The sequence below is a fragment of the Erinaceus europaeus genome, chromosome 9, assembly GCF_950295315.1.
Source record: "Erinaceus europaeus chromosome 9, mEriEur2.1, whole genome shotgun sequence".
NCBI classification, from domain to species: Eukaryota; Metazoa; Chordata; class Mammalia; order Eulipotyphla; family Erinaceidae; genus Erinaceus; species Erinaceus europaeus.
The window spans coordinates 56,735,854-56,762,434 of NC_080170.1; the positions used below are offsets into that span (position 1 = coordinate 56,735,854).

General features: G+C 48.2%; 2 protein-coding genes and 1 long non-coding RNA gene across 5 annotated transcripts in view; 1 reads left to right on the forward strand and 2 right to left on the reverse strand.

The window, feature by feature from the left end:
* CCDC69 (coiled-coil domain containing 69) overlaps window positions 1–1,766 on the forward strand; it is a 37,657-nt gene extending 35,891 nt beyond the window's left edge. For all 3 annotated transcript variants that reach the window (XM_060197978.1, XM_016190665.2, XM_060197980.1), the window contains exon 9: window positions 106–1,766. In XM_060197978.1, the coding sequence (XP_060053961.1) occupies window positions 106–289 (184 nt within the window). In that variant the 3' untranslated portion in view covers window positions 290–1,766. The remainder of the gene's footprint in view (window positions 1–105) is intronic.
* A 272-nt stretch (window positions 1,767–2,038) lies between these two features.
* LOC103118559 (platelet-derived growth factor receptor-like protein) lies at window positions 2,039–7,422 on the reverse strand. The gene is made up of 5 exons (XM_060197098.1): window positions 7,133–7,422; window positions 6,022–6,173; window positions 3,900–4,193; window positions 3,117–3,256; window positions 2,039–2,254 (listed from the first exon to the last, which is right to left on the reverse strand). Exons 1-5 carry the CDS (start codon window positions 7,420–7,422, stop codon window positions 2,039–2,041), a joined length of 1,092 nt encoding a protein of 363 aa, XP_060053081.1.
* An 11,627-nt stretch (window positions 7,423–19,049) lies between these two features.
* LOC132540408 (uncharacterized) lies at window positions 19,050–26,532 on the reverse strand. The gene is made up of 3 exons (XR_009551596.1): window positions 26,129–26,532; window positions 19,688–19,796; window positions 19,050–19,415 (listed from the first exon to the last, which is right to left on the reverse strand). It is a non-coding gene; the product is annotated as an uncharacterized LOC132540408 (long non-coding RNA).
* Window positions 26,533–26,581: the final 49 nt, after the last annotated feature.

Below are 26,581 nucleotides of genomic sequence, written 5' to 3' on the forward strand. Positions count from 1 at the left end.
TCCCAGGAGTGGATGAGTAGTTGCACGAGGGTTTGAATGCAGAGCCGCTGCCTGTGAGGAGGGCACAGGGCTTGTCCCCATGTGCCTGTCCTGTGTGCCCTGCAGGCAGCTCTCGGAGGACCTGCTGGGTGCTCAGGCGGCCCTGGAGCAAGAAGTGCAGCGTCGGAGGCAGCTGGAGCAGGAGAAGGAGGAGCTGTTGTTCCGGGTCCTGGGGGCCCAGGCCTCCCCCACCTTCCCTCTGACACCTGTCACCCCCACGCCCAGCCAAGTCTCTTTCCTGGCCACGTAGGCTGTGCCCAGCCCCTGAGACATAGGGCTACAGTGCCCTCTATGGGACGTGTAGGAACGGAGCAGAAGCTGCCTGTCCCCAAGGGGACCTGCAGGGCCTGGAGGCCCAAGAAGTGCCTTCCCTCAAAATAGTCCACAGAGGAAGCAAAAGGAGTGCTCCCCCCACCCCTATCCAAATCGGGGGTTCAGACGCCTTCCTCAGGGGCAGCCTGTGCCGTGGCTACCCTGGCTCAGCAGCCCTCCCCCATGTCCCACTACTGCCCCGGCCTGCTGTCAGGTTTCAGCTTACTGCTCCTCTGGATCACATGGGGACTGACAGTGACTTCAGCATCCCTGCAGTGTCCCCACCAGCCAGCATGATCTGGAGACTGGGGAAGAAGGAGGCTGATCCCTGAGAAGCACCTGGGAAAGGTGCACAGCTGGTGGGATGTAGAGGTATTCAGGCTGGCTGACAGCTCTCAGGGGAGGCAGGGCTGGCAGGGTGTCTGGAGAGCCCAGGGCTGAGGCCAGGGCACCTGTCCTTGGCCAGGCCTTCTGTGTCCTGTCTCCATGCACCTGGGTGTTCAATGCTGAACAGGTGAGGTACTACCTGGACCCCACTATCCTCTACTGTCTGTCTGTCTTCTCTCCCACCACACTCTGGGACCAGCAGATCTGTGAGCTGGTCCCCCTCCTCCTCCTCATTCCCCATGGGCCCCCTGCCTGTGTCCACTCCAGTTCTCTGCCTTAACGCTCCATCTATCTGAACTTCCGTATCAGTGCATAGGAGTGGTCAATGCTGCCAAGCCACCTGCTGGCCCTGCCCACCCTGGGTTCAGTTTCTTCTCAGGAAGCCCCCTATATTCCCCAGAGAGAGTATAGTCTCCCCCTCAACATCTGCAGACAATCCAGAAGCAGGCTCCTGCCTCTTTAGCAACAGAGCAAGTGGGTCCCAGGCTCCAGGGACACCCCCGGGCTACATTTGGGTCCAGCTACACCGGGAGCCAGAACCCCAGCTCCTCTGTGTCCGGACATTGCCTTCACCCCTGATTAGCCTCCTCCTCTGCTTTTGGAGCTCAGCTGGCTTCTGCCCTGGCCATCAGTATGGAGACAGTTTTGAATGAGGCATACAATTCCTCCTCACCTGCTTTTTCCAGAGCAGTCTGGGGCTGCTGCTGCTTTGACAGACTTTGATAGAAATCATAGAGAAAAAGATGAGTGGCCAAATAATTTGACAGATTCAATTGAAACATCTGCCAACTGCAGCCTTCTAGAAGCTTCCATGCACCCCTGGGTCCGTGAATGCTAGGAAGAGGGCAGAGCCAGCACCCACTAAACATCTGTGTCTCCTCACTCCAGCCCTGCAGGCTCAGCATGGTGGAAGCTAATTTATTAGAGGGCTGGCCCCCCACATTTACCCTTGTGTGTGTCCTTGCACCAGCTGGGTCACCCCGATATACAGGCTACTGAAATGAAAAAGACACATGATGTGATGTTCACTCAGCCTCTGCGTTTTCCTGGGAGACAGGCACTGGATCCTCATCAAGACTGGGGTAGGGTGTTGGCACTGACCTGAGGGACAGCCCTGTGGTTTGGGTCTGTCCTCAGGCATAGGCCTGGTGTGGTCCCGCTTGGGAGCTGGGTCTAGGCTGAGTGGGGGGGAAAGGGATGAGCATACAGGTGCTTTCTATCCTGGGAAACAGCCCCAAGTTCACCACCATCACCTGCCTGCTGTTACCCACAGCTCCACAGGGTGCCTGCAGTGGGGGAGCTAAGAGTGAGTGGTGGGGACATGGTGAGTTCGGGTCACTTGGACATGGATGGTGGCGGTCCCTGTGCCCTGCAGGTTGGTGGCCCGGCAGGTATAGGTGCTAGCATCCCCGGCACGGGCATCCTCCACATAGAGGGTGCTCCCCACCTCCTGCTGTGCCTGGCCTCGCTGGCGCTGCACACGGCTCCACTCACTGGTATAGAGGGGACGGCCCAGCTGCAGACAAGAGGAGTGGCCATCAGCTGCCTGGGTGCCAGGCCCCCTGCAGGGAGCTGTGCAGAGACCCTGGAATCCCAGGGCTATGGAGGAGAATTTCTGTATCTGGGAGAGGCTGGGGTCCCTCCAGGATGAGGGAAGTGCTCAGGGAGGTCCAGCAGGTGACTGTGGTATGGGTTTTGTGGCACACACTTCTGAGGGGGGTGCCAGTGGCTACCTCTCTCTGAAGGGATCAAATATTTTGGGAAACAAGAGTCATGCAAAGTCAGATTAATCAGGAAGGCACAGTTTGTGGACAGCTGTAAAGGTGATGTTTTCCAATGAATACTTTTGGGGGGGTGGAGGTGGATTCTGCCACTCTCTGAGAAGATAGGGGTGTAGCAAATCTAGTGTCTCTGATTACTGTGTTTGCCCATACAAAGGGAAGAATGAACCCCACATCCCCCATTCCTCCTCCAAAGGCCTTTGGGCTCACAGCAAACCAGCTCTGCCCAGAAGCCTTTTTCATCAGTATGGGGAGCCTGTGAGTCCAGCTGTTCTCCACAGGGTTGAGGGCTGATGGGGGCAAGTGTTCTGTGGGGAAGCAACACCACTACCACCTCTGTGGTCCCAACATGGAGAGAGAAGACTAGCTTCTTACACAGTAACTTGAGGGCAGTGAGCAGGAGAGGGGCTGAGGGGCCCTGCCACTCAGATCAATGGGGTCTGAGCCAAGTGCCTCTAGGTCCCTCTCCCTTTCAAGTCAGCAGTGGCTCTGTCCTCCTGATGGCTTCTGGTCCTAGTGGCAGTCCTAACTGATGCTGATGGCCCAGATCTCTGCCACACTTGTGCACACACATGCGCAGACCTGTGCACAGCCTACCTTCTGGCCTGGGTAGTCCCAGCTGAAGTCCACAGCAATCTCTGGCTCACCCAGAGCCATGCAAGTCACAGTGAAGTCTTCACCCAGTGTCACCCATGCTGCTGAGGCTCGGATTCGGGGTGTGGGCATGGAAAAGGGATCTGTAGGGGAGGAGATTGGGGAGAAATGGAACACAGACTTGAATTGCTTGTTAGAATGGTTAGATGAGTGGTTGAGGGTGATATGCTGGAAGATGATGTGTCAGGAATGATTTAGAGGATGAGGAAATAGTTGATCTGATGGTGGGGTGGGTGGATGGGTGGAATTGATGGTTTTGGGAAGATGGATGAATAGGACAGTTTGGTTGAGAATGGGTAGATGGATCAAAGGCTAGAATAATATATTGTAGTTGCCAACTGAATAACAGTCTGCACAAAATGTTCAAATACATGGAGTGGGCTACTTTGTTGTTATTTTGATCTTTCTTTCCCTCCCTCCCCTGCCTTTCCCTCCCTTTCTTCCTTTTCCTGCCAGGGTATCATTGGGACTTTGTGCCTTTGTAGTTTCACCAATACCAGCAGACTTTTTTTTTTTTTTCTCTAGAAAGAAGGCAGACACTGAAGCATTGTTCTACCACTTGTGAGGCTTCACCCTTGCATGTGCTGGCCAAGGGCTCTGGGATGGTCAAGTGTGTTCACTAACACCCTGGCATTTGCTCAGAGCTCTACAGCCCACAGGTCCCACTCTTGAGTGTCCCAGAGGAGGCCCCCCCAGCCCGGCCCCCCTCATACCCTGGCCATGTACAGTTGATATAGAGGAGCATGTATTTGGTGGAGATCTGTTGCACACTGCCCAGGCTGGCCAGGGAGAAGAGGGAGCCTGCCATGGAGGCATGGGGCCGATGGATGGTGAAGCCCTTCTTCACATTGAAGGAGATGTCTGTCCCATCCACTGGGATCTCCTCTGGGGGGAATTCCCGGTGTAGCGTCACCTGGGCCAGTGGGCTGGTCACCTGACAGGGAAGCAGGGCCGGTTGGTGGCTGCATAGCTGTACCACTTTGTAGTAGTTGTCTGTGGGGACGAAGAGCTCCTGGGGATCTGGAGGTAGAGGGAGGGTGAGCCAGGTGGGTGCTGCCACTCCACTCTCCCACAATGGGGCCCCTGTAGCCTGGGCCCACCTCTTCCCCGATCTCCTCCTCCTCTTCCCCCTCCTCCTTTTTAGATTTGTTTTATGCAGCCTAGGACATGCCACTCTCAAGCATGAAATCCCAAGTTCAATTCCTGGCAGCACGTTTTCCATAGTGAAGCTCTAGTTCACTCTCTTTCTCTCTCCCTCTCTCATTAATAAATAGGTTTTTAAATAACATGTTTTATTTCTTTTGCATGATCTAGATAGGAATTAACATAAGAAAAGATAAAAATTAGACCATCACTCCAGTATATGCAGCATATGGGACAGAACATCAGGCATGCAAGTCCTTTGCTCCACCAGCTGAGCTATTTCCTCTAGGTCCCCTCCATGCTCCTTCCTGAAGGGGCCCTGATGAAGATTGTTGCTTCCAGCCTTGTCACCAACTGGCTGTGCCCCTAGAGCAAGTTCCTCTCTGCCTCTGATCTTTGGTGTCTTTGTTTAGATAGTGGGTTCAGACAGCTTGGCCTTGAGGGGCCAATATTATAGGATGTCCTGAACTAGAAGTCAAGGTTTCTGCCTGGATCCCCAGCCCTGCCCCAGGAGTACTACTTCCTCTGAGTTCCTGTGCTGTAAGTCAAATGGAAGTAGAATCCCTGACCTCATCTGCTCTGCCTCTAGAAATAAGCAAGAAGTCTGCTGAACCGAGAGGACAGGCCAGAGAGGCAGGCAGCCATCCAGTCCTTTTGGGATAATTTCAGCAGTACCAGTTCTGGTTAGGCTCTTGGATGCATATGCTACAGAGTGGAATTATCTGGGGTGGGGACCCACTTTTTCAAGCAGTGTGGTCCCACAGAACCTTGTCATGGTGGGAATGGTTTGTGTCTAAGTCAGACCCCTTACATGTGTGTGGCCTTTCCTTAATGAAACACCCAAGGTCTCACACATTCACGATACCACTGAGTGGCCTCGCAATTCAATTTTTTTAATAGGAGAGATAACACAGCACCAACCCACCATCCACAGCACTCTGATGTGGTGCTAGGGCTTGAACCCAAGACCTTATGTACGGGGAAACATGATTTCTATCAGGTGAGTTAGCTTCCAGACCTAGAATTAGATTTTAAACCTTGCTTAGTTGTAATGAACTTGAGTTTCGAGCACCACTTCTACATAGTGGTTTCTGCATTGGGGGTGGGTAGAGGGAAAAGGGGAGCTGCTATAAATGCACCAACTCCTGACCCTGACAACACAGTACCCTGGCCTGGGGGACTTCTGGGCATACCACAAACACACACACACACACACACACACACATACACACACATCAGAATCACACTCTGGGCGGGAGTTGGTATCAGTTGATTTGAAGTGCCAGGTGACCTCAGTGTGCAACAGAGTTGGGGAGCCCTAGATATCCCAGTCTCCCCAAGGATGGGACCACCTGCAGGACTTGCTGTTCCAGGTGTAAAGGCTGCATCCACACTTGTCTCATGGGCTGGGATCTGTGCTTTAACTGGTTACCAGTGATACTTTCCATTGAGGTCTGCCCTTGGGACTGGTGGCCCTCACTGTGTATTCAGTTGAATGTGTGTGAGAGGACATGCTGAGCATGGGGGAGTCACCTTCTTCTGCCATCAGATACAGCTGAACTCCAAACCCCTCAGTTAATATTATAGCACAGATGCCCTGAGGTGCCAAGGATCTTGGAGCCCTCTGACTACAGGTGGGTTGGAAACAGACAATGCTGTGCTTGAAGCATTTTTTACCCAGGTTTGCAGACCCCACCCCAGGCACCTGTGAAGAAGATGAAGATGCTAGCCTGCAGGTCCTTGCCATTAGCACACACGTGGCCCTCACCGACCTGTGCCCAGCAGCTGTACTCTCCTGTGTCAGCCCACGTGGAGTTGCCCAGTTGCAGCTGGCTGTACTGATCCAGGTGCCTGATCCTGGGGGCAGGGAGAGGCACACCTGTGGGCAGTGTCTGTGACTGGCAGCCTCCTCCTAGCCTTCAAGGCCACCTACCAGCTGCCTCCTGTCCTCGTGGGTTGGTAGAACAGGCAGGGCTGGCATCAGTCCATACAGGGGTGGGGAGGGCTCAGCCCACCAGCACAACCTCTTATGGCTGCCTCAACCCCCTTCATTGGCAAATGGAACCCCCAGTCCTCTAGTTCTTGCCTCCCTCTGTTGTCTGTTCTGGACAGCAAACACCCACTATGCCCTCCCCAGTAGTGGGGGGTGTGGCAAGACAGATTCACAGGTTTTAAGACGCTCAATGGAGGGGGGGGGGCAGATGAAGTTGACCCCACCCTCTGTCTGAGGAGATGGCAGTGCTGAGTTGCCCCTGCAGGTGTCCCCAGCCAGGGTCTGAGACCTGACATCTGGCACAGATAGTGTATCTGCTTCTCTTGCTGGGCCAAGGCCACCTCCCTCCTGACAGACCAGCTTCTGCACTCCAGGACCGAGGGAAACTAATTCATTCAGGGACTCTACATCACTGTCCCAGGAGGGGATACGCTGTGTGGGTTCTGAGATGCCTTATCCTGTGGAAACTGTAATCCCAGGGGCTGGGCAGTGGCATACCTGGTATATAGCAAGCACATTACCATGTGCAAGGGCCTGGGCTCAAGCCCCTGCTCCCTGCCTACAGGTGGGAAACTTCACAAGTGCTAAATCAGTACAGCAAGTGTCTGTCTTTCCTGCTCTCTCCCTCTTACTTTCTTTCTGTCTCTTATTAAAACATTAAATTTAAAAAATTTTAAAAGGTCATTGGGAGTGATGGAATCATAAAGCAATCACCAAACAAACACAGGGATAACCTAGATGGCAATAAAGACAAAAACCAGCTAACCCCAGTGCTATGTGTTGCTGCTCAGCTCCTCATCCAGCTGACCTCAGGCCCTCTTACCTCAGGTGCCCTTCGCTCCCTTCCTCCAAGTTCAGGGGCACCCTCCAGCAAACTTCCTTTCCCCGACAGCGCAGCTCCAGGGGCACCCCAGCACACAGGCTCAGAGAATCCCTCACCTTCTGGAAATGGCCTCTTCCCAGCACCTGGGTCAGGATGCAGGGGGCTGGTGGGCAGGGGGCTGCCACTGACACAGGTGTCCTCCTCTGCAGGGACTGGGAACTCGGTGTGGCCTTGGGCTTCCTGTCATGGGGGGCTCCTGGAGACTTTGTTTCCCCTAGGCTGGCAGCCATGAGGCCCTGCTTCTTTGGAGTCTGTGGGGTCCTGCTTGGTTCTGGGGTCCCTACTGCTGGGAAACAAAGCATCTGGTCAGTGGTCTCACCATTCCCCTGGGCTCTGCCCTTCCCTCCTTACAGGACAGGGCCTCAGCTGTAGGCTTGTGACATCTAATCACCATGATACATCTAATCACCATTTTACCCACTAGGGAAAAATCATCAAGGATAGACAAACCAGGTGAGAAGATTAGCCTCTCTCCAAAACCTACCATCCAGAGAGTCACTCCACATATTCCAAAGCCTAGTTTACCAAAACTTTTTCACTCAACTATCTTAAATAATTTTGTACTAAAAACAAAAGGGAACAATACAACACGTATTTTTGATAAACTGCATTCGCCCAATGGCAGGGCTGCAGTATGACGTGATTCTATTGTGGAGTGTTTGGTTTACCACATGCTCAGCCAAAGTAAATAATTCTGTCATGACCATCTGCAAATATCATCTTGTGTCTTTGGTCAGATTGCTTCCTCTAAATGAATTCCAGAAGTAGAGCTGCTATGAGTTGGGAAAAGGACCTCACTAGGGTGCCATCCATGTCTCAGAAGCTTTTGAAACATGTTCTAAAGCTAGGAGCTTGCCTGATTTAGTTGCATTCAGTGGTGGGGCTTGGTGTTGATAATGTCAGTGGTACTGTGGACAGGGTTCACGAAGCGCCAGAACACAAGCCTGTGTTTTCCTACCTCATTATTAATTTTTTTTTTTTTTTTAATGAGAGGGAGAAAGAGATCGACCTCAGATCATTGCTCAGCTCTGGCTTATGGTAGTGCTGGGGATTGAACCTAGGACCTCAGAGTCTCAGGCATAAAAGTCCTTTGCAGAACCATTATACCATCTCCCCAGCATATCTCATTCTTTTAACAGCTGCAAAGCTGTGCTACTCTGATATACACTTTAGGAACTTATGGTTCACAGAGGCCAGCTTCTCCAGGACACTGTGCCAAGGTCACTAGAACCCAGGTCAGTTGATCCCAACGTCTTCAGTCACCCCACCACAGTCTGGGAACAAAATGGCTGTGCCAAAAAGTTCATTCAGCTGTAGCTTGCTGTTTTCCACAAGTATAAGGAGAAAACCCACTCCCCTGCCTGTCTCCTTCCCCCTTAGCCTCCTCCCACATTCCCACTAGGGTAGGGGGCTCCCCCCACCAAGCAGGCAAAAGGGATCTGTGGGTGTCTGACACTTGCTTTCCCCTTTTACAAGTGTCCCATATGATAGACAGGATCTCAAACCCTAGTCCTCAAGCCTGGTGAAGTTGGCACTCTACCAGCCAAGCCATCTCCCAGCCCACACTGCACCATGTTTAAAGGATGCTGTAAGGATATAGGTGTGAAGGTGGTACAAACCAGGTTTGGTGAGGGCACTGGGGCCCCTGCCCTCCAGGGCCCATTTCTCCCTCAATGGTCTACATGCTTACCACCCCAAAGCTCCCCAGACCCTTTGCTTTCTGAGTACTGGGGAGTACTGTTAGACAGTAATGATTGTTAACTCAGCCTGAAGCCTCCACCCACTTCCTGGGCCACACATGGAGCCCAGGTTGCTAGACTCAGAACAACTCGGTCTGCAATCAGTGAGCCTGGGCACTTCGGATGGCTCAGGGCTCACACAGTTCATCCCTGTCATTACTCAGTGGTGGACTGAGCCAGAGGGTGTCCCCAGGACACACAGAGTGGGGACTGATCAGCCTTCCTCCTAGCGGCGCCTGGGCCTCCCACCATGGGGCACTCCAGGAAAGCCAAAGATGAGGTTCTGGGATTCAGGGAAGCAAAGCCTTCTGGGGATGACAGATGGACATACCTGAGAGGAGGCAGAGGATTAGGCTGCAGGACAGAAAGCACAGGACCATGGGGTGCATGGTGGAGCTAGAAGGGAGATCTTTATGGTAGCAACAGGAACAACAGAGCAGAGATGGGCAAGGCATGAGTGGGCAGGGGCAAGAATGCTCAGCCCAGGAGGAGGGGCTGACTTCAAAGCAGATCACAGTCCCAAGGCCTGGCTTCTCCAGGATTCCAACCCAAACTCCTCTCTCTGGGTCCCCCTGCCAAGGTAAATGCAGCCATTTGGTGCCCCTCCGGAAAAAACGGTGCCGCAGCCTGGAGCCTTGCCGCTAGAAGCAGCAGTCTCCAAGGGCAGACAGACAGAGAGATGCCAGAGGGACAAGGACATCTAAGGACAAGGAACTCCAGGAAGGTGACGGCCCACACTGGCCTTCACACAGGGGCAGATGAGGGCCCTGGGACCAGATCTGTGCCAGCCCAGTGGTTTTAGATGGTTCCAATGGATAGGGGAACTACCTGACAGCACTGGAAAGGTATATGGAATTCAAATCTCAGTGCCTATGAAGAAAAACATATTGGAACTCAGACATATGCAGGCTTCCATGTGTGTCCAAGGTTGACTTTTTACAGCAGACAGAAAAGAATAGCTGTCACAGGGATGTGGTCATAGAGCCTGATAGCCACCATCTGGCTCTTTGCCAGCAAGTTTGTGTAGAAGATGGTTTTTGATTTTTTTTTTTTTTTTTTTTTTTTGTCTCCAGGGTTATTGCTGGGGCTTGGTGCCTGCAGCACAAATCCACTGCTCCTTGAGGCTATTTTTTCCCTTTTGTTGTCCTTGTTGATTATCATTGTTATTATTATTGTTGTTGTTGTCATTATTGTCCTTGTTGCTGGATAGGACAGAGAGAAATAGAGAGAGGAGGGGAAGACAGAGGGGGAAAGAAAGATAGACACCTGCAGATCTGCTTCACCACTTGTGAAGCAACCCCCTTGCAGGTGGGGAGCCAGGGGCTCGAACTGGGACCCTTATGCCAGTCCTTACACTTTGTGCCATGTGCACTTAACACACTGAGCTACTGCCTGGCCTCCTTGATTTTTTTTTAATTTATTGTAGATAGAGAGTAAGAATGAGAGAAAAAATTGAGAGGGAAAGAGAGGCAGAGAGAGAGAGAGAGAGAGAGAGAGAGACTTGCAGTACCACTCATGAATCTTCTCTCCTACAAGTGGGAACCAGGGGTTTGAGCCGGGTTCCTTGTGACATGTGCACTCTACCATGTGCAGAGCACTGCCCAGCTCTGGCTTATGGTGGTACAGGGGCTTGAACTTGGAACTTTGAAGTCTGAGACATGAGAGTCTCATTGCTTAACCATTATGCTATCTCATCTCTCATGAAGTTTTACCCCTACAGGTGGGGGCGGGGGGTTGAGCATGGGCTGTTGTGCATGGTAACAGTGGGCTCAACCAGGTACACCACCACCTGACCCCTCCTTTTAATATCCTCTTTTATAAATGGCCAGAAAACTAGAGTCATTAAGCCTTTTTTATGCTCATTACATCTTTTATTTATTTATTTAAAATTTATTTTTGAGTCATTAAGCCTTTATTAGTTTTACTCACATATTAACTGCCTTCAAGCCAAACCTGGCTACAGCTGAAGTCAAGAAACCCAACAATAAGAAAAGAGGTAGATTTCTTTCTCCTCCCTGAAGCTCCCTCTGCTCATTTCCTGGTTCTGTCAAAACCTTGCCTTTGTCTTCCCTAGCAGAGGGGATTTGAGAGACGTTGTACTCCTGTTTTTGCTTTGGCAAAATCTAAACAAAAGCTGCTTTTCTCTAAGCACCAGTGCTTCTGTGTTGTTTCAACTGGGCAGCCAGTGCATGAGCATCCATGGGGCACTACTTACTGAGCAATGGAGACCAGCAGCAACCAAAACCGCACAAGTAAATATCTTATTAACAATGAGGACCATGTTCTGATGGGAAAGAGCAGGCTTTGAAAGAGACACCGGGAGGAGGAGGGGTAAAGTGGCCCAGAGGGGATTAGCATGGAATTTCTGAGGAATTGCTATTTGAGGAGAAACCCACAAGCATTATAAATCTATCAGGCTAGCTTCACTGTGTGCAAATAAAACCCTTCAGCAGGATGAGTCATGGATCCTGGAGTCCCAGAAAGAGTCTCAGAGCTGCAGAATCTCAGTCACATAGAATCTTGAAGCAAGCTGATCCACTCTTTTCCACTGGTAAGTGGAATGTGTGGAGTATTAGAGGCTCAGATCCCATCTGCTCTCTGTTCTCTTTGTTCTCAGGTGGGAACAAAGAGAAATAGAAGGGCAAGGTCGTATAGTCAGGAATTGAACTCAGGATCTCATGTTTGAGAGCCCAACACCTTATCCATGCTACCATTCCCCAGGTTCAACTCTAGGTTCATATTTCACCTCTGCTGTAGGTAGGTCCATTGAGGGCAAGAAGATTATTATACCCACTCATCTTCAAAAAAAGCCCATAGAAGGCCTGCACACACTGCTACATCCAAATGGAGTTTCTGAGATTTAGGAAACACTTGGGGTTGGGGAACCTGAGCTCCAGTCTGAGTCCAGGTGTGAAATAGCTATACTCTGCAAGCAAATTATCTATTTATTTTCTTTCTTTTTTTATTTATGAGAAGGAAACACTGACAAAACCATAGGATAAGAGGGGTAAAACTCCACAGTTCCCGCCATTAGAGCTCCATATCCCATCCACTCCCTGATATCCTCTGATAGTGGGTACAGAAGGTGGAAGGTGTGACTTCTGTAATTGATTCCCTGCTGAACATGAGCGTTGACAGGTCAATCCATACTCCCAGCCTGTCTTTCTATTTCCCTAGTGGGGCAGGGCTCTGGTGAAGTGGGGCTCCAGGACACATTGGTGGGGTTGTCTGTCCAGGGAAGTCTGTTTGGCATCACGTTAGCATCTGGAACCTGGTGGCTGAAAAGAGAGTTAACATATAAAACCAAATAAGTGTTGACTAATCATGAACCTAAAGGCTAAAATAGTTCAGATGACGAGTTGGGAGGAGGGGGGGAATCTCCGTTTTGTAGATAGCTAGTAGGCCTATTTTATTCTAGTCCAAAGGGCCCATGACTATACTAGGTTTTTTTGTTTTTTTTTGTCCTCTGAGCCTGAAATCTGATACTCAGGTGGATCCAAGCTATTGTGTGGGGAGATGATGTCATGGCTGGAAAAGGACCAGAAAGCTGGATCAGGGAAGAGAGTAGCTCCCAAACATGGGAAAAGTGTTACAAGCATTGTTGACTGTAAACCCCATCAAGTTCATCTGATCTGGAGCCCATATTCAGCTTAGGAATCTATGTAGTGTCTGCATCCCTGTAGATCTGAGCTCACATTCTGTGGCCATGAGTAGGAACGTTCCAAGCTGCCCAAATTTCAGGACCCATCTTCCTCAGGTGGAATATAGAGTTATGTTGTCCAGCCTCCCTTCGGAGGATGGAACATTCTCTACTGTTGTTGATTTCACGTTGAGGGCAAGGTCCTATGGGGGCCCACAAAGGGGTCCACTGTGTTGTTCCTGATAGAGATGACCGGTAACATTGGGGAGAAGGATTTATTCGAGGTCTAGGCCCATCATGTCTGGGAATTTCAGGACTCCCCAACTAGGGCCCCAGCTGATGGGGTGACCTGATAGTGACTAAACAGTCATCGTTAAGTATACCTGTCTCTTGCCCTTATTCAGCTTTTGAAGTCCTTACTTTGGTAAGGTTAACTTTCGAGTGAGTGAGGGAAGTGTAATAGGAAGTAGGTGAGGAGGGTCAAACTATTTCTAAGACTTGTGAGAGCTGGCGCTTATCTTTGGCAAGTGGGAGGGTGGGGATACAGAACTTTAGTGGTGGGTGTGGTGTGAAACTATACATTGTAACCTTACAATTTTGTAACATACTATTATTGATGAACAAAAAAAATGAAAGATAAATAAATAGTTGTCCTTTGCAGGTGACACAGAGCAGGGGATGGGGGATCCTTGGGTCCCAGATTACGGTTATGAACAACTGCTTCATCACTTGTGAAGCTTCCCCCCTGCAGATGGGACCAGAGAATAGAACCAGAATCCTTGTACATTGTAACATGTGTGCTTTACTGGGTGTATCACTGTTTGAGCCCCTATTTTAAAGTCTTAAAGAAGACTGTGAGTGAAATGTTCATGAGGGAGTAGGGCGATAATGCAGCAGGTTAAGCACAGGTGGCACAAAGCGCAAGGACCCACATAAGTATCCTGGTTCGAGCCCCCAGCTCCCCACCTGCAGGGGAGTTACTTCACAAGCCGTGAAGCAGGTCTGCAGGTGTCTATCTTTCTCTCTCCTCTCTGTCTTCCCCTCCTCTCTCATTTCTCTCTGTCCTATCCAACAACAACGACAGCAATGGAAACAACAATAGTGACTACAACAATAAAACAAGGGCAGCAAAAGGGAATAAATAAATAAATATTAAAAAAAGAAATATTCATGAAAAATCAAGATTTACAAAAGATAATACATTTGCAGTAAGTCTAAGTTTTTCAAAGAAAATCATGTGTGTGGCACCCACATGCTCTGTTAATATTGTTATTATTATATAGCAAAAGAATGATGCACTAAGTAGCTTTAATTTCATGCAGGCTATCTTTGTATGAACTCAGTATATTGACTCATGGCTTAAAATTGTTTTCACCTTTTGATTCTCTACAGTGTTCACTTATCTTTACAATAAGGAAATGAAAGATTGGGAGAAAGGTGGTTGGTTCTGTGATATGTAGACCTTCCTGGTTTGTGTAATACTGCTACATCACACTCCCTGGCCCATGTGACCCACCTTCCTGTGTCCTGGAGCTGCTGAGATGCCACAGTGAAAAGAATCATTGTCAAACCAGGTGGCTGGACAGTTCTCTGTCTTTTCCTATACAGAGTAGGCTGCCCAGGTCTTAGTGGGAAGACCAGACCTGAGATAGGAGCTATTGTAGGAGAGGGGGCTTCAGACAGACATGAGAATATGAACTCTGGGGGCCACCTCCCCAACAGGGTGGTAGAAGTGCAATCAGCCAGCAGGCGGCAGTATCCGACCACCTGTTTCCCCGAGAGTGGCTTGGAGTCCCACTCTTCTTTTCACAGAGCACACAGGTGAGTACTGAAGCCCTGTCTGGCGACATCACCTGGCCACCCTGACACCCTGCAGACTTCTGGGAGGGCTGCTCTGTGGGAAAGAGCAGGGAATGTTCCAGGAACTACAGCAACCTGCACATACCTCTATGCAGAGTTTGCTGCCTTCCCAGTTGGTGCTCCCCTGCTTTGCAATGGTATATGTGTATGTGTATGTGTGTGTATGTGTGTGTGTGTGTGTTTCTTTTTTATTTTTTTTTACAACCAGTGTAATTGCTTAGTGCCTACACAATGAATCTACTGCTCCAAGTAGCCATTTTTTCTCCTTTCTTTTTATTTGATAGGACAGAGAAATCTAGAGGAAAGAGGGAAATAGAGAGGGAATGAGAAAGACAACTGTAGCACTGCTTCACTATTTGTGAAGTTTCCTCCCTGCAGGTGGAGACCAGGGTGTTGACTCAGACAAGAGCATGCCTGTCTTCCACTGGGGGAAGGTCAGCATTATCTGACCTTCAGCTACTGCTCTGCCATTGGGGTGGTGGGGGTGTCATGGTGACCTCATCTTCTCTGCATATCCCCTTTTCTCTGCTTCATCATCAGTGCTCTGGGGCAATGTGCTGTATTAACAGGCTCTGTCCCATGCCCTGATGAACTCTGCAGAGAAACTCTAGGTGTTTGTTTTCCTACACCAGTTCCCAGGAGGCCTGTGTTGTAAATAGGGGATGCCAGACCTCACAGTGATCAGCCCAATGCCAAGTCTTGGGTCTTGTCCTACTGGACTTCAGAGTAGCACTTGGCATAAATGGCCACTTCCTCTGCCTTGGCTATTCTCTCTGAGTTTCTGTCACCTTCACAGTAGCCTCTGCTTGTCACCTATGCTGGGTGCACCTCTTCCCAGCTATCAAGGTGGTATTGCCCTTGGCTCTCTGCTTTGGGTGGCTTCCTCTCCACAACTTTGAACAATGTCTGTATGGTTGTGACTTTCAGACCCATATGCAGGATACATCCCAGGATCCATAATATGGCATGGCAGAACCTACAAAAGTTGGCTCACAGAGCCCTCTCTCCTACCCCTTCCCTGAATGTCTTATGTTATGAATGGCCAGTTGTGTTTTGTGAGTGAGTGTGCTGAATGACCAAAAATTTTTTGTATGACCCATCTGCTCAGAAGTACTCTAAATGTTAAAACCATTGTTACTAACATGCATTAACTCTCTAAGTAACCTGAGTCTGCTTATAGTCCAAAGTCAATTATAGTAAACCTCTAACTTGTTACAAGTTTTATTGTTTTTCACAAGTAAGTGATTACAGCTATCAAGCCTTCATATGAGGAATCATCTGTTCATACGGTAAGGTATTAAACTGTAAGAAGTTCCTCCATATCCAACCTATGTGAATTAGCAACATTCACATATTCTTGTAAACTTAACTGGTGTATCTTGTCTTGCCACCATAGGCCTGCCTTTGTCAGCCAACAATTTAAAGATGTTTCTCTTTATAACATCACCCATGCCACGGACATCCTTTACTACCCCCAAAGACAAATGGCTGTTCCCCTCGACATCACAGTCACTGACTGCTTCCCTTAGACTTGAGATATGCTCCTACCTCTTCATATCAATGGATACATTCCCCCTTCCTTACCTGTATACCCTTAGTTGTGAGACCCTAGCTTGTTTTACTTCTTCTGCTCACAATAGGTCCTATAATTCTTTTTTTTCAACATTTTAAATTTATTTATTAGTGAGAAAGAGAGAAAAAACCAGACTCACTCTGGTACATGTGCTGCCAGGGATCGAACTCAGGACATCATACTTAAGAGTCCAAGGCTTTAGTCACTGCATCACCTCCCGGACCACAGTCCTATAATTCTTAACAAGCTCATGGCCTTTTGCAGCAACAGATTGATGCCATAAAGATGCAACCTATACAAAGTCACTATCATAGGCTGGACATGACAAAATATTGAGTTGCTGTGGAGGATTTGCCCCCCTCCATCAGAACGTCCACCATGTAGAGGGCTGGCTAGCCAATGACGGGTAAGAGGAAACTAGCGCTATCCAGTCAACCTAAGACAGGACATCTGGTACTACTGGGCAAAAATGACCAGGTGTTCCAATGACGGGTAAGACGGAAGGCTGATCCCCAACCTAAGACAGGCACAGTCCACCCTGCCACAAAACAAAGTCCGCCAAACATCAAAACATGATATAAGATAGGGGGACATGTGGGGAGCCACATGTGCCCTCAAGGTTGCTATTGACATGGCCATAGAGTTTATGTTAAAAGATAGTTCCTGGGAATCGGGTGGTGGCGCAGTGAGTTTAGCAAGAACTGGCTTGAGGATCCCAGTTTGAGCCCCCGGCTCCTCACCCACAGGGGAATCACTTCACAGGCGGTGAAACAGGTCTACAGGTATCTTTATCTCCCTCTGTCTTTCCCTCCTCTCTCCATTTCTCTCTGTTCTATCCAACAACCACAATATCAGCAATAACAACAATATAATTACAACAAGAACAACTAGGACAACAAAGACAAGATACAAGATAAAAAAAAAAAAAGAGATAAGATAGTTCCCGCTTCCCTACACCTTAGAGTCTTTGTTAAAAGATAAGGTTTTTTTCCCCATGAATCACCCAGGACCTTCCAGATAAACGGCTGACTACCATGACAAATAATATAAAATGTAATCATAAATAAATAGAAAAGATACATCCCCCAATACTCAGTTGGTCAAGGCACCAAACCTCTTCTTCTATAAAACATTCAAATCAGATGCCCTGCTAACCACGAGAAGCAGATTGTTTGTGTTTCTTTCACAGGAATCCCGGAAAAACCATCTGAACCCCTGCACACCCTGACGTCACTCACTAGATGGCACGACTACCGTGGCACACCCCCCGAAACCCTAGATGTCACTCAACGCGATCTGAAAAATCTGATTCGCAGACTCCAAGGACAGAACCTTTTTACTGCCTGTCTGCCTTTCCTGCTTTTGCTTTGACCTGTCACGTTTTGGCGGTTCCAGCTCACAATCTACAAAAAAGCAGAATTCCAGAGGCTGACCTTCCTCATACAGCATTTCATCCCCTGCCATTTCTCCCCCAGTCGCCTACTTTGGACTGAGACTTCTATCGGACTTGCTGGTATACCCTTCGGACACGTTAGACAATTTTACAGCAGCTTCCTTCCCTTCACGTTGCTGGTTTTTCATAGACTGATCCTGAGTAATTCATAGACTTTACAGACTGTTGCCTTGAGGACTATACAATGCCAAATAGCCCCTCTGTTTGGTGGGTCATGCCTCCCGCCTCCCCCTCATTATGTACCCTTGCCCCTTTCCCCACCCAAACAGGGAATGCTCCTTTACACACCAATCCTTCCCTTCACTCCACACTGGCTTTTACTTCTCCCCTACTTATCTCTTCCTATTTTGTTATGTCATGTAGGCTTATGCCCAAAAGGTTTCTGCCCCATGATAGTCTTTTATAGACTTTGTACATCTTATGCTATTACTAGGTAGAAAGATAGAAAAGATGTAGAGATATTGTGAAGAGATGGTTGAGCAGGCTGCGCTTAAACCTATGAGATGAGTCTCTCCAGGTAAGTCTCTCTCTCTGAAGAGGGGTTGAGCACAGGAGGACATTTAAATCTCACAAGGTTGGCAGCCATTTAAGCCTTCCCTCCTCCACAGAAAGTCCTACATCTTCCCACCTGAGCATGGCATTCCTCTAAAACATTTAAGCATGCTCCATTTTTCTTTACTGTGTCCATTTAGATATAAAGGGATAGGAGGAGATGTTGCTGAGGACTTATTCTGATGCAGTCTCCGCCCCCAGGTTTTTCTATGCCCCGCTAAATCCTAGAGTGACCCCTTTCAACCAATCCTGGCCCTACACGTCACCCCTGGTTGTCGCCCAATAAAAAGCCCCCTCACCCCTCCCTTCTCTCTCTCTGGGCTCTCGGCTCTCCCTCTCTGAGGTCTCGCTCCCTGCTCTCCCCCCGTGGTCGGCCATTGCTGGCTGGCTCCACGTGGTCTGAACCAAACCTCCCCCCATCCTATAATAAAGATCTGTGTACCCCTTTGCTCTGGACGTCCGCTCTCTTCTCCGCGGTGCAGCCCGACACCAGACCACCTCAACAACACCCATGTCTCCAGCTCTGACCTCCCCCCCCCCCCACAAGGTCCAGGTTTCTCTGTCCCTCTGTTTGTCTTCACAGGGCTGGCTTCAGAGATCTCAATACAACTCTAGTAAATGGCTCTGACTCTAAGCTTTCCTCCCCATCTCCAGCTCCTATATGCTCCTCCTCACTGTGCTGCCTCAGTGGGTGGCCTCCAGTCTGTGCAGGTTCTTGGGGCTCCAGGCCAAGACCCTTGAAACCACTGCTTCCTCATTCATATGCAGTACCTTCTGGAAAAGACAGCTGTATGGAAGAAATTCATAAATGTGGCTTTTGCCAGGCAGGTTGCTAAGCAGGCAAAGCTTAGCAAAAATGCAGGTACGTAGATATGTGACCAAATCCTCCTCAGTACTGGTAAGAAGATATAATCTCATTACTGGAGGTTATGTGATCAAAACAATGAGTTTCTGTCCACTCTGGCTAAGAGTTTTTTTTAAAGAACCCTGTTATTGTATATGAGATACAGCAGGAAAGAAACAATTTTCTCTTCTTTTTTTAATTTATTTTTTATTTAAGAAAGGATAAATTGACAAAACCATAGGGTAAGAGGGGTACAACTCCACACAATTCCCACCACCCAATCTCCATATCCCATCCCCTCCCCTGATAGCTTTCCCATTCTCTATCCCTCTGGGAGCATGGACCCAGGGTCGTTGTGGGTTGCAGAAGATGGAAGGTCTGGCTTCTGTAATTGCTTCCCCGCTGAACATGGATGTTGACTGGTCAGTCCATACTCCCAGTCTGCCTCTCTCTTTCCCTAGTAGGGTGGGTCTCTGGGGAAGCGGAGCTCCAGGACACATTGGTGGGGTCTTCAGTCCAGGGAAGCCTGGCCAGCATCCTGATGGTATCTGGAACCTGGTTGCTGAAAAGAGAGTTAACATACAAAGCCAAAAAAATTGTTGAGCAATCATGGACCCAAAGCTTGGAATAGTGGAGAGGAAGTGTTAGGGAGGTACTCACTGCAAACTCTAGTGTACTTCTGCTTTCAGGTATATATTTTGCACTTGTTTATGGATACGTGTGAACATATGCTCTCTCTCACAGAACCTGGTGTCTATCTAGGTTTTGGGACTTTGTTAGAAAGTGATCCACCTGGGATGGAATTAGAGAATGCTATGAAAGGAAAGGTCTCACCCGAGTAATGAAGCTGAAGGGTTGTCGTTCCACACCTGAAGTCTCTGGACACAGTCTGAAGTGAAGCATGTTGAGGTGGCAATCGTTGTATTGATTAGGTTGCGATCGGCTGATGCAATATTATTTGATATGGATTGGGAGAGGCATGCGGGAAAGTGGACCCTATCCTAAGGTTCAAGGACTGGGGGAAATATAGGCTCTATAGTGGAGATGTGAGGTTCCTGCTGTCTTAGGGTTCAAAAAGACAATCGATAGTTAATGTTATCATCACATTATTTGGTAATTGGGTTAACTTTGAAAAGTCCTTTTGTTAGGGTTTGCTGTATAGTACCCAGTATCTTGTAAATAACTGTGCCACTGATCTACTTGGTCTAGGCTTTTGAGAGAGTCTGCATATCAGATACACAGCCTATATATTAAGAAGACTCAGTCTGTGTTTTAAAAACTTTGAGACATACAATTAATTTCCCCCCTCATATTAATTAACTAGTGATTTATATGACTGCACTTTACTAGGAGTGTACATAAACACCATTCCCACCACCAAAAGACTGTGTCCTATCCCAACAAACCCATCCCCACTCCCCACTGGCCCAGGAAGCTGCATGTCTACCCCTCACAACAGGGTTTTTACTTTGGTGCCCTACTTTCAATTTAGTCAGATCCTGCTTTTAGTTTCCCTTTCAGATCTTCTTTCTCAACTTCTGTTGATGAGTGGGATCATTCCATACTCATCTTTATCTTTCTGACTTAGCTCACTTAACATAATTCCTTCTAGCTCTGTCCAAGATGGGTCAGAGAAGGTGGGTTCATTGTTCTTGATAGCTGTATAGTATTTTATTTTTTAAAATTTTTATTTATTTATTCCCTTTTGTTGCCCTTGTTGTAATTATTATTGTTTCTGTTATTGATGTCATTGTTGTTGATATCATTGTTGGATAGGACAGAAATGGAGAGAGGAGAGGAAGACAGAGAGGGGGAGAGAAAGAGAGACACCTGAAGACCTGCTTCACTGTGTGTGAAGTGACTCCCCTGCAGGTGGGGAACCGGGGGCTCTAACCGGGATCCTTATGCCGGTCCTTGCACTTTGTGTCATGTGCGCTTAACCTGCTGCACTACAGCCCGACTCCCAGAAACTATTTTCTTGAGCAACTCCAAAAGAATGCAGACTCCCCAAATTATAGTCATAAGTACAGTACATACCTTTCCCACCACCCAGTAGGCAGCTGTCAATCACCTTCCTTGCTGACAATTTTTATCTATTCTAATAAACAACAACATTTTCTATACTGCTCTCTGATGCCTATTGACTTATTCTCTCAGATCCTCTGCACATTGCCTGCCAAGTACCACTTCAGCAGTGATTTCACCTTCAAAAATGCACTGCCTCTCCTCTCCCCATCCATCACACCTGCTGCTGCTTCTCTAGCCCACTTCTCTTGACTCACTCAGCAAGAGCACTCAGTGATCCTGTAAGAAGTGTGTCACCTGGAGAATATATAAAGAGCACCTACAACTAAACAATGAAAGGATAAGCAACCCCAGTAAAAATGTGTGTGTGTGTGGGGGGGGTTATAGTATAATGGTTATGCAAAAAGACTCATGTCTCAGGCTCTGAGGTCCCAGGTTCAATTCCTGCACACCACCATAAACCAGACCAGAGCTGAGCAGTGCTCTGGTTAGAAAAAAAAAAAAAAAAAAGACATAACTTCATCAAATAAATAAAGATAATAAAATTTTTAAAAATGTGCTGGGGGAGGGGTACCTGGGAGGTAGCTCACTCAGTAGAGTACACACTTTCCTATGCATGAGGACCTGGGCTTAGGCTCCTGGCCACCACATGGGCACACCATGCAAAGGACAAGCTTCATGAGCTGTGGTCTCTCTCCTCCCTTTGTGTCTCTCAGCCTCTAGCTGGGAAAAAAATTGGGAGTCCACCACCACCTCCTCCCCCACAGCCCCCAACTTCTCTACTCCTGGGAGAGATGGAATCATGCAGGTAAACCCCTGGAGGGAGAAAAAAAAAAGTGTGAAGGGCTTGGGTAGACATTCCTTTAAAAGCAAGAAAAAAACACCCATTGGAGATATGCAAATGGGGCGGGGGTAGATAGCATAATGGTTATGCAAAGAGACTCTTATCCCTGAAGCTCCAAAGTTCCAGGTTCAATTCCCCGCACCACCATAAACCAGAGCTGTGCACAGTGCTCTGGTATTTCTCTCTCTGCATCTCTCTCAAAAATAAAATGAATAAAATTCTTTAGAGAGAGAGAGAGAGAAATGCAAATCAAACCTTCTGGGAGAAACCATTCACACCCACTCAAAGCAAGCAAACAGACAAGAAGGGGAAGAAACAAGTGTTGGCAAGGACTTGAAGACCTCAGAGGCCAGCAGGGGTGGGGAGAGTAGGCGATGGGAGATACAACACAGTGGCACAGCATCTTGGGTAGTGGCTTTGGAGGGCCCCCAAACAGCTGAGCAGCAGCTGCACTCTTTAGTAGAGCCATAAGGAAACTGAACATAGGGATTTGGTTTTAAATGGCCAAAGAAAGGAGGCTACTAGGGAGTCAGGCAGTTGAATAGCAGGTTAAGTGCATGTGGCACAAAGAGCAAGGACCGGCGTAAGGATCCCAGTTCAAGCCCCTGGCTCCCCACCTGAAGGGGAGGCGCTTCACAGGTGGTGAAGCAGGTCTGCAGGTGTCTATCTTTCTCTCCCCTCTCTGTCTTCCCCTTCTCTCTCCACTTTTCTCTGTCCTATCTAACAATGATGACATCAATAATAATTACAACAACAATAAAAAACAAGGACAACAAAAGGGAAAATAAATTTAAAAAATTAAAAAAAAAAGGAGGCTACTGAGTGTCCACCCATTGATGGAGGAGAGAGTTCATCCCATCAAGGCTGCCTGCCTCAGTAGGGCTGAGCCTGCTAGGAACTCAGATGGCTCTTTTCCTCATGAACCTGCAACAGCTCCCCAAACATCACAGAGTAAAAGAGAGGCCTCACAAGGCCTGCACAGTCAGGTCCCCCCCAGCCCTGCTTCCTGAGACTTTATCCCCCCGGTTCCCTGATGTCCATCCAGTCCTGCCCCTACCTCCAACGGTCCTTCCCAAGCTGGTCCCTGGGCTGCACAGCAGCATACAAAGATCTTGGTCCCTATGCACCTCATCTATTTATTCTTTTCTTATCTTTCTTTTTTCTATCAGAGCACTGTTCAACTCTGACTTATGCTAGTGCTGGGGTTTAAACCTGGGAGCTCAGAGCTTCAGTCATGAAAGCCTTTTTGCAGGGGCTGGGCGGTAGCGCAGCAGGTTAAGCTCACATGGCACAAAGCACAAGGGCCGGAGTAAGGATCCTGATTCAAGCCCCCAGATCCCCATCTGCGGGGGCAGGGGGGGGGAGGGTCACTTCACAAGCGGTGAAGCAGGTCTGCAGGTGTCTATCTTTCTCTCCCCCTCTCTATCTTCCCCTCCTCTCTTGATTTCTCTGTCCTATCCAACAACAACTGCTATGACAACAATAACAACTATAACAAGCGCAACAGCAAGGGCAACAAAATGTGAAAAATAGCCTCCAGGAGCAGTGGATTTGTAGTACAGGCACTGAGCACCAGCAATAATCCTGGAGGCAAAAAAAAAAAAGCCTTTTTGCATAACCATCATGCTATCTCCCCAGCTCTGGTCTGCTTTTGCTTCTCTTAGCCCACAGAACTTGTCATATGCTGACAAGGTGTCCCTGTGATATCTCTCCCTGTGCAGTGATGCCAGCCTCACTAAAGCACTCTGCTAATTTGCTTATGCGACCCCCAGAGTTCTCTAGTACCCAGAACACAACCAGCAAATGCTATTAGTGAGTTATGAGTAATGGGAAGAGACCTCAAAAGGAAGGTGCTTGGGGGCCAGAGTGGGGGGTGTCTGGGTGCTATAGTATGCATGGCTTCTATGTGGGAAATCCCAGGTTTGATCATGCATTATGTTATAACGAGAAAGACAAAAGTAAGTAGAGAATGTTATGGACAGTGGGGGATAGCATAACGGTTATGCGAAGAAATTCTCATGTGAGACTCCAAAGTCCCACGTTCAATTTCCCATAGCACCATAAACCAGAGCTGAGTAATGCTCTGGTTAAAAAAAATAAGAAAGAAAAAAGGGAGGGGCAGGGGGTGGTTCACCTAGTTCAGTGCATACATATCTACAGTGCACAAGACTCAGGTTCAAGCCTCTGGTCCCCACCTGTAGGGGGAAAGCTTCACTAGTGGTGAAATAGGGGTACAGGTGTCTCTCTGTTTCTCTCCCTCTCTATCCCCCCTTTTCTCAATTTCTTTATGTTTCTATCCAATAATAAATACATAAAAATAAAAAAAAGAGAGAGAGTACCATGAAAAGGGTAGAGCAGTACTTTGGTCTCTCTCAAAAAGAAAAAGGAAGAAAAGTGCTTGTACCAGAGCCTGACTCAGAGAAATCACTCAAGAAACAGCAGGTGTGTTAATGTGTTTGGGGAGATTCCAGCCCATCTTCACTGGACTGCCTTCCTAGTCTATCTCAGGTGTTGTTGCAATTAACAGCACAGACCATCTGCCTCGCTTTTCTTCTTTCTCTTCTCTTCTTTCTTTTTTATTTTTCTACTCTGTACCTGAACAGTATTTTCACTCCAGGTGGACTCTGCTTTTCTTTCTTTCTAGAGGGTGAGAGACAGAGAAATAGAAGGAGAGAGAGGGAGAGATGCCACCACACTACTTCAACACTCCTGAAGCTTCCCCCTATGAGGAGATCCCATGTGGTGCCTGGAGGCTCGAACCCAGGTCCTTGTGAATGATTGTGTGCACTCTACCAGGTGAGTTATCTCCCTGCCTATGAGCTGATCTAATATATTTATTTTGTGAGAAAGAGAGATATCAGAGGTCTGGTTCTGCATTTGTCATGGTTTATTTGAGGGTGGAGGAACTTTACCAGAAGCCAGGAATCTGATATTTGATGCATCTCAAGGTTGAGAGATGCACTTCAGTCACCATATAGTTAATCTGAAGAGTCTAGAGAGACAGCACCTAGACACCTGAGATGGGAGAATGTCAGGTATGCCAGTGGTCAGAATTCCCCACAGAGTATTTATTGGTAAAATTATGTCACATCAAAAAGAACAGGGATATCAAAGATCCTTTTAGGTAAACACAATCCAGGAGCAATTTTCAAAGCACAAATTAATTTTGTGGTGTGGGAGACATCAAGAATGTGTTAAATATTGATTACAATGGTCTTTGTCTGAATGTCATTAGTCAAGTGCAATTTTCTGATGCTCTAAGAAATATTCAGGTCACTCTAGGCATAAACAACAAACCTTTTTAGAGAAAGAGCTAAAGGTCAGAGTTACAGATATGCATTTTGTATAGTCTCAAGGTCTGTGGGCTATTAATGTTAATTCTTTTGACACTCTTCATATTTCTGTTTTAAGGGGGAGAGAGTTGTATCAAAATGTGTGCCTTCACCCCATCAGCTGGGGCCCTATTCAGGGAGTCCTGAGACTCCCAAACAAACATGATGGGCCTAGACCTCAAATAAATCCTTCTCTCCATTGTTACCGGTCATCTCTATCAGGAACAACAAAAAAGACCCCTTTGCAGGCCCCCATAGGACCTTGCCCTCAACGTGGATCAACAATGGTAGAGAATGTTCCATTCTCCGAAGGGAGGCTGGACAACATACTCTATGCTACACCTGAGGAATATGGGTCAATATTAGGGCAGCTTAGAATGTTCTTACTCATGACCACAGAATGTGAGCTCAGACCTACAGGGATGCAGAGGTCACATAGGCTCGTAAGCTGAATATGGGCCCCAGACCAAATCAAATCAATGGGATTTACAGTCAACAATATTTATATCCCTTCCCTATATTAGGGAGATACTCTCTTCCCTGATCCAGTTTTCTGTCCCTTTTCCAGGCATGACATCACCTCCCCAGACAAAACTTGGATCCACCTGCATATCAGATTTCAGGCTCAGAGAAAAAAAAAAACTAGTATAGCTACATGCCCTTTGAAATATAACTAAAATATGCCAACTAGCTATCTACAAAATGGAGGACCCCCCCCCCCCCAACACTTCACCTGCATTATTCCAGCCTTTAGGTCCATGATTGGTCAACAATTTGTTTGGCTTTTTATGTTAACTCTCTTTTCACCCACCAGGTTCCAGATGCTAGCATGATGCTGACCAGACTTCCCTGGACAGACGACCCCACCAATGTGTTCTGGAGCTCTGCTTCCCCAGAGCCCCACCCTACTAGGGAAAGAGAGAGGCAGGCTGGGAGTATGGATCCACCAGTCACTGCCCATGTTCAGTGGGGAAGCAATTACAGAAGCCAGACCTTTCTTTTTCTTTTTTCTTTTTCCTTAACTGCACCTTTCCAGTATGGTCTCTCCAGGGCAAGTGGGTAGGACTCACTGACCTTTTCTTGCATTCTCTACAAATTTTCTGGAGCGAATCACTGCTCCTCATTCACCCTTGAGAGCATTTATGGCCAGAGAGATAGCACCCCAGGTGAGTTGCCTGCATGTATCATCTTGTGCGGGGACCCAGGTTCGAAGCCCCACACGGCACCGGATGTGTCTCATCCCGCTACACCTGAATGACACTCCAGGGCCTTGGTTTGCCATTGCGTTGTCATTGTGTCCTCCGCAGCCTGCAGAACCCAGTTCCCATCGGGTAGCAGCGTCCCTGGCTGTGTGACCTTCCAGGCAGGTAAAGCGCCAGGCCTCCACGTCGCCAAACTTTGCTTTTCTGCTTCTCATAAAGCTTTGGCGAGACGCAGGGAGAAGGGAAAGTGTCCTAACCTAGCGCCCATCGTGGCCCTACGAGTCAAGCTAGCCCTCCCTCCCGGGCCTCGGGCCGCGGAGTGTCG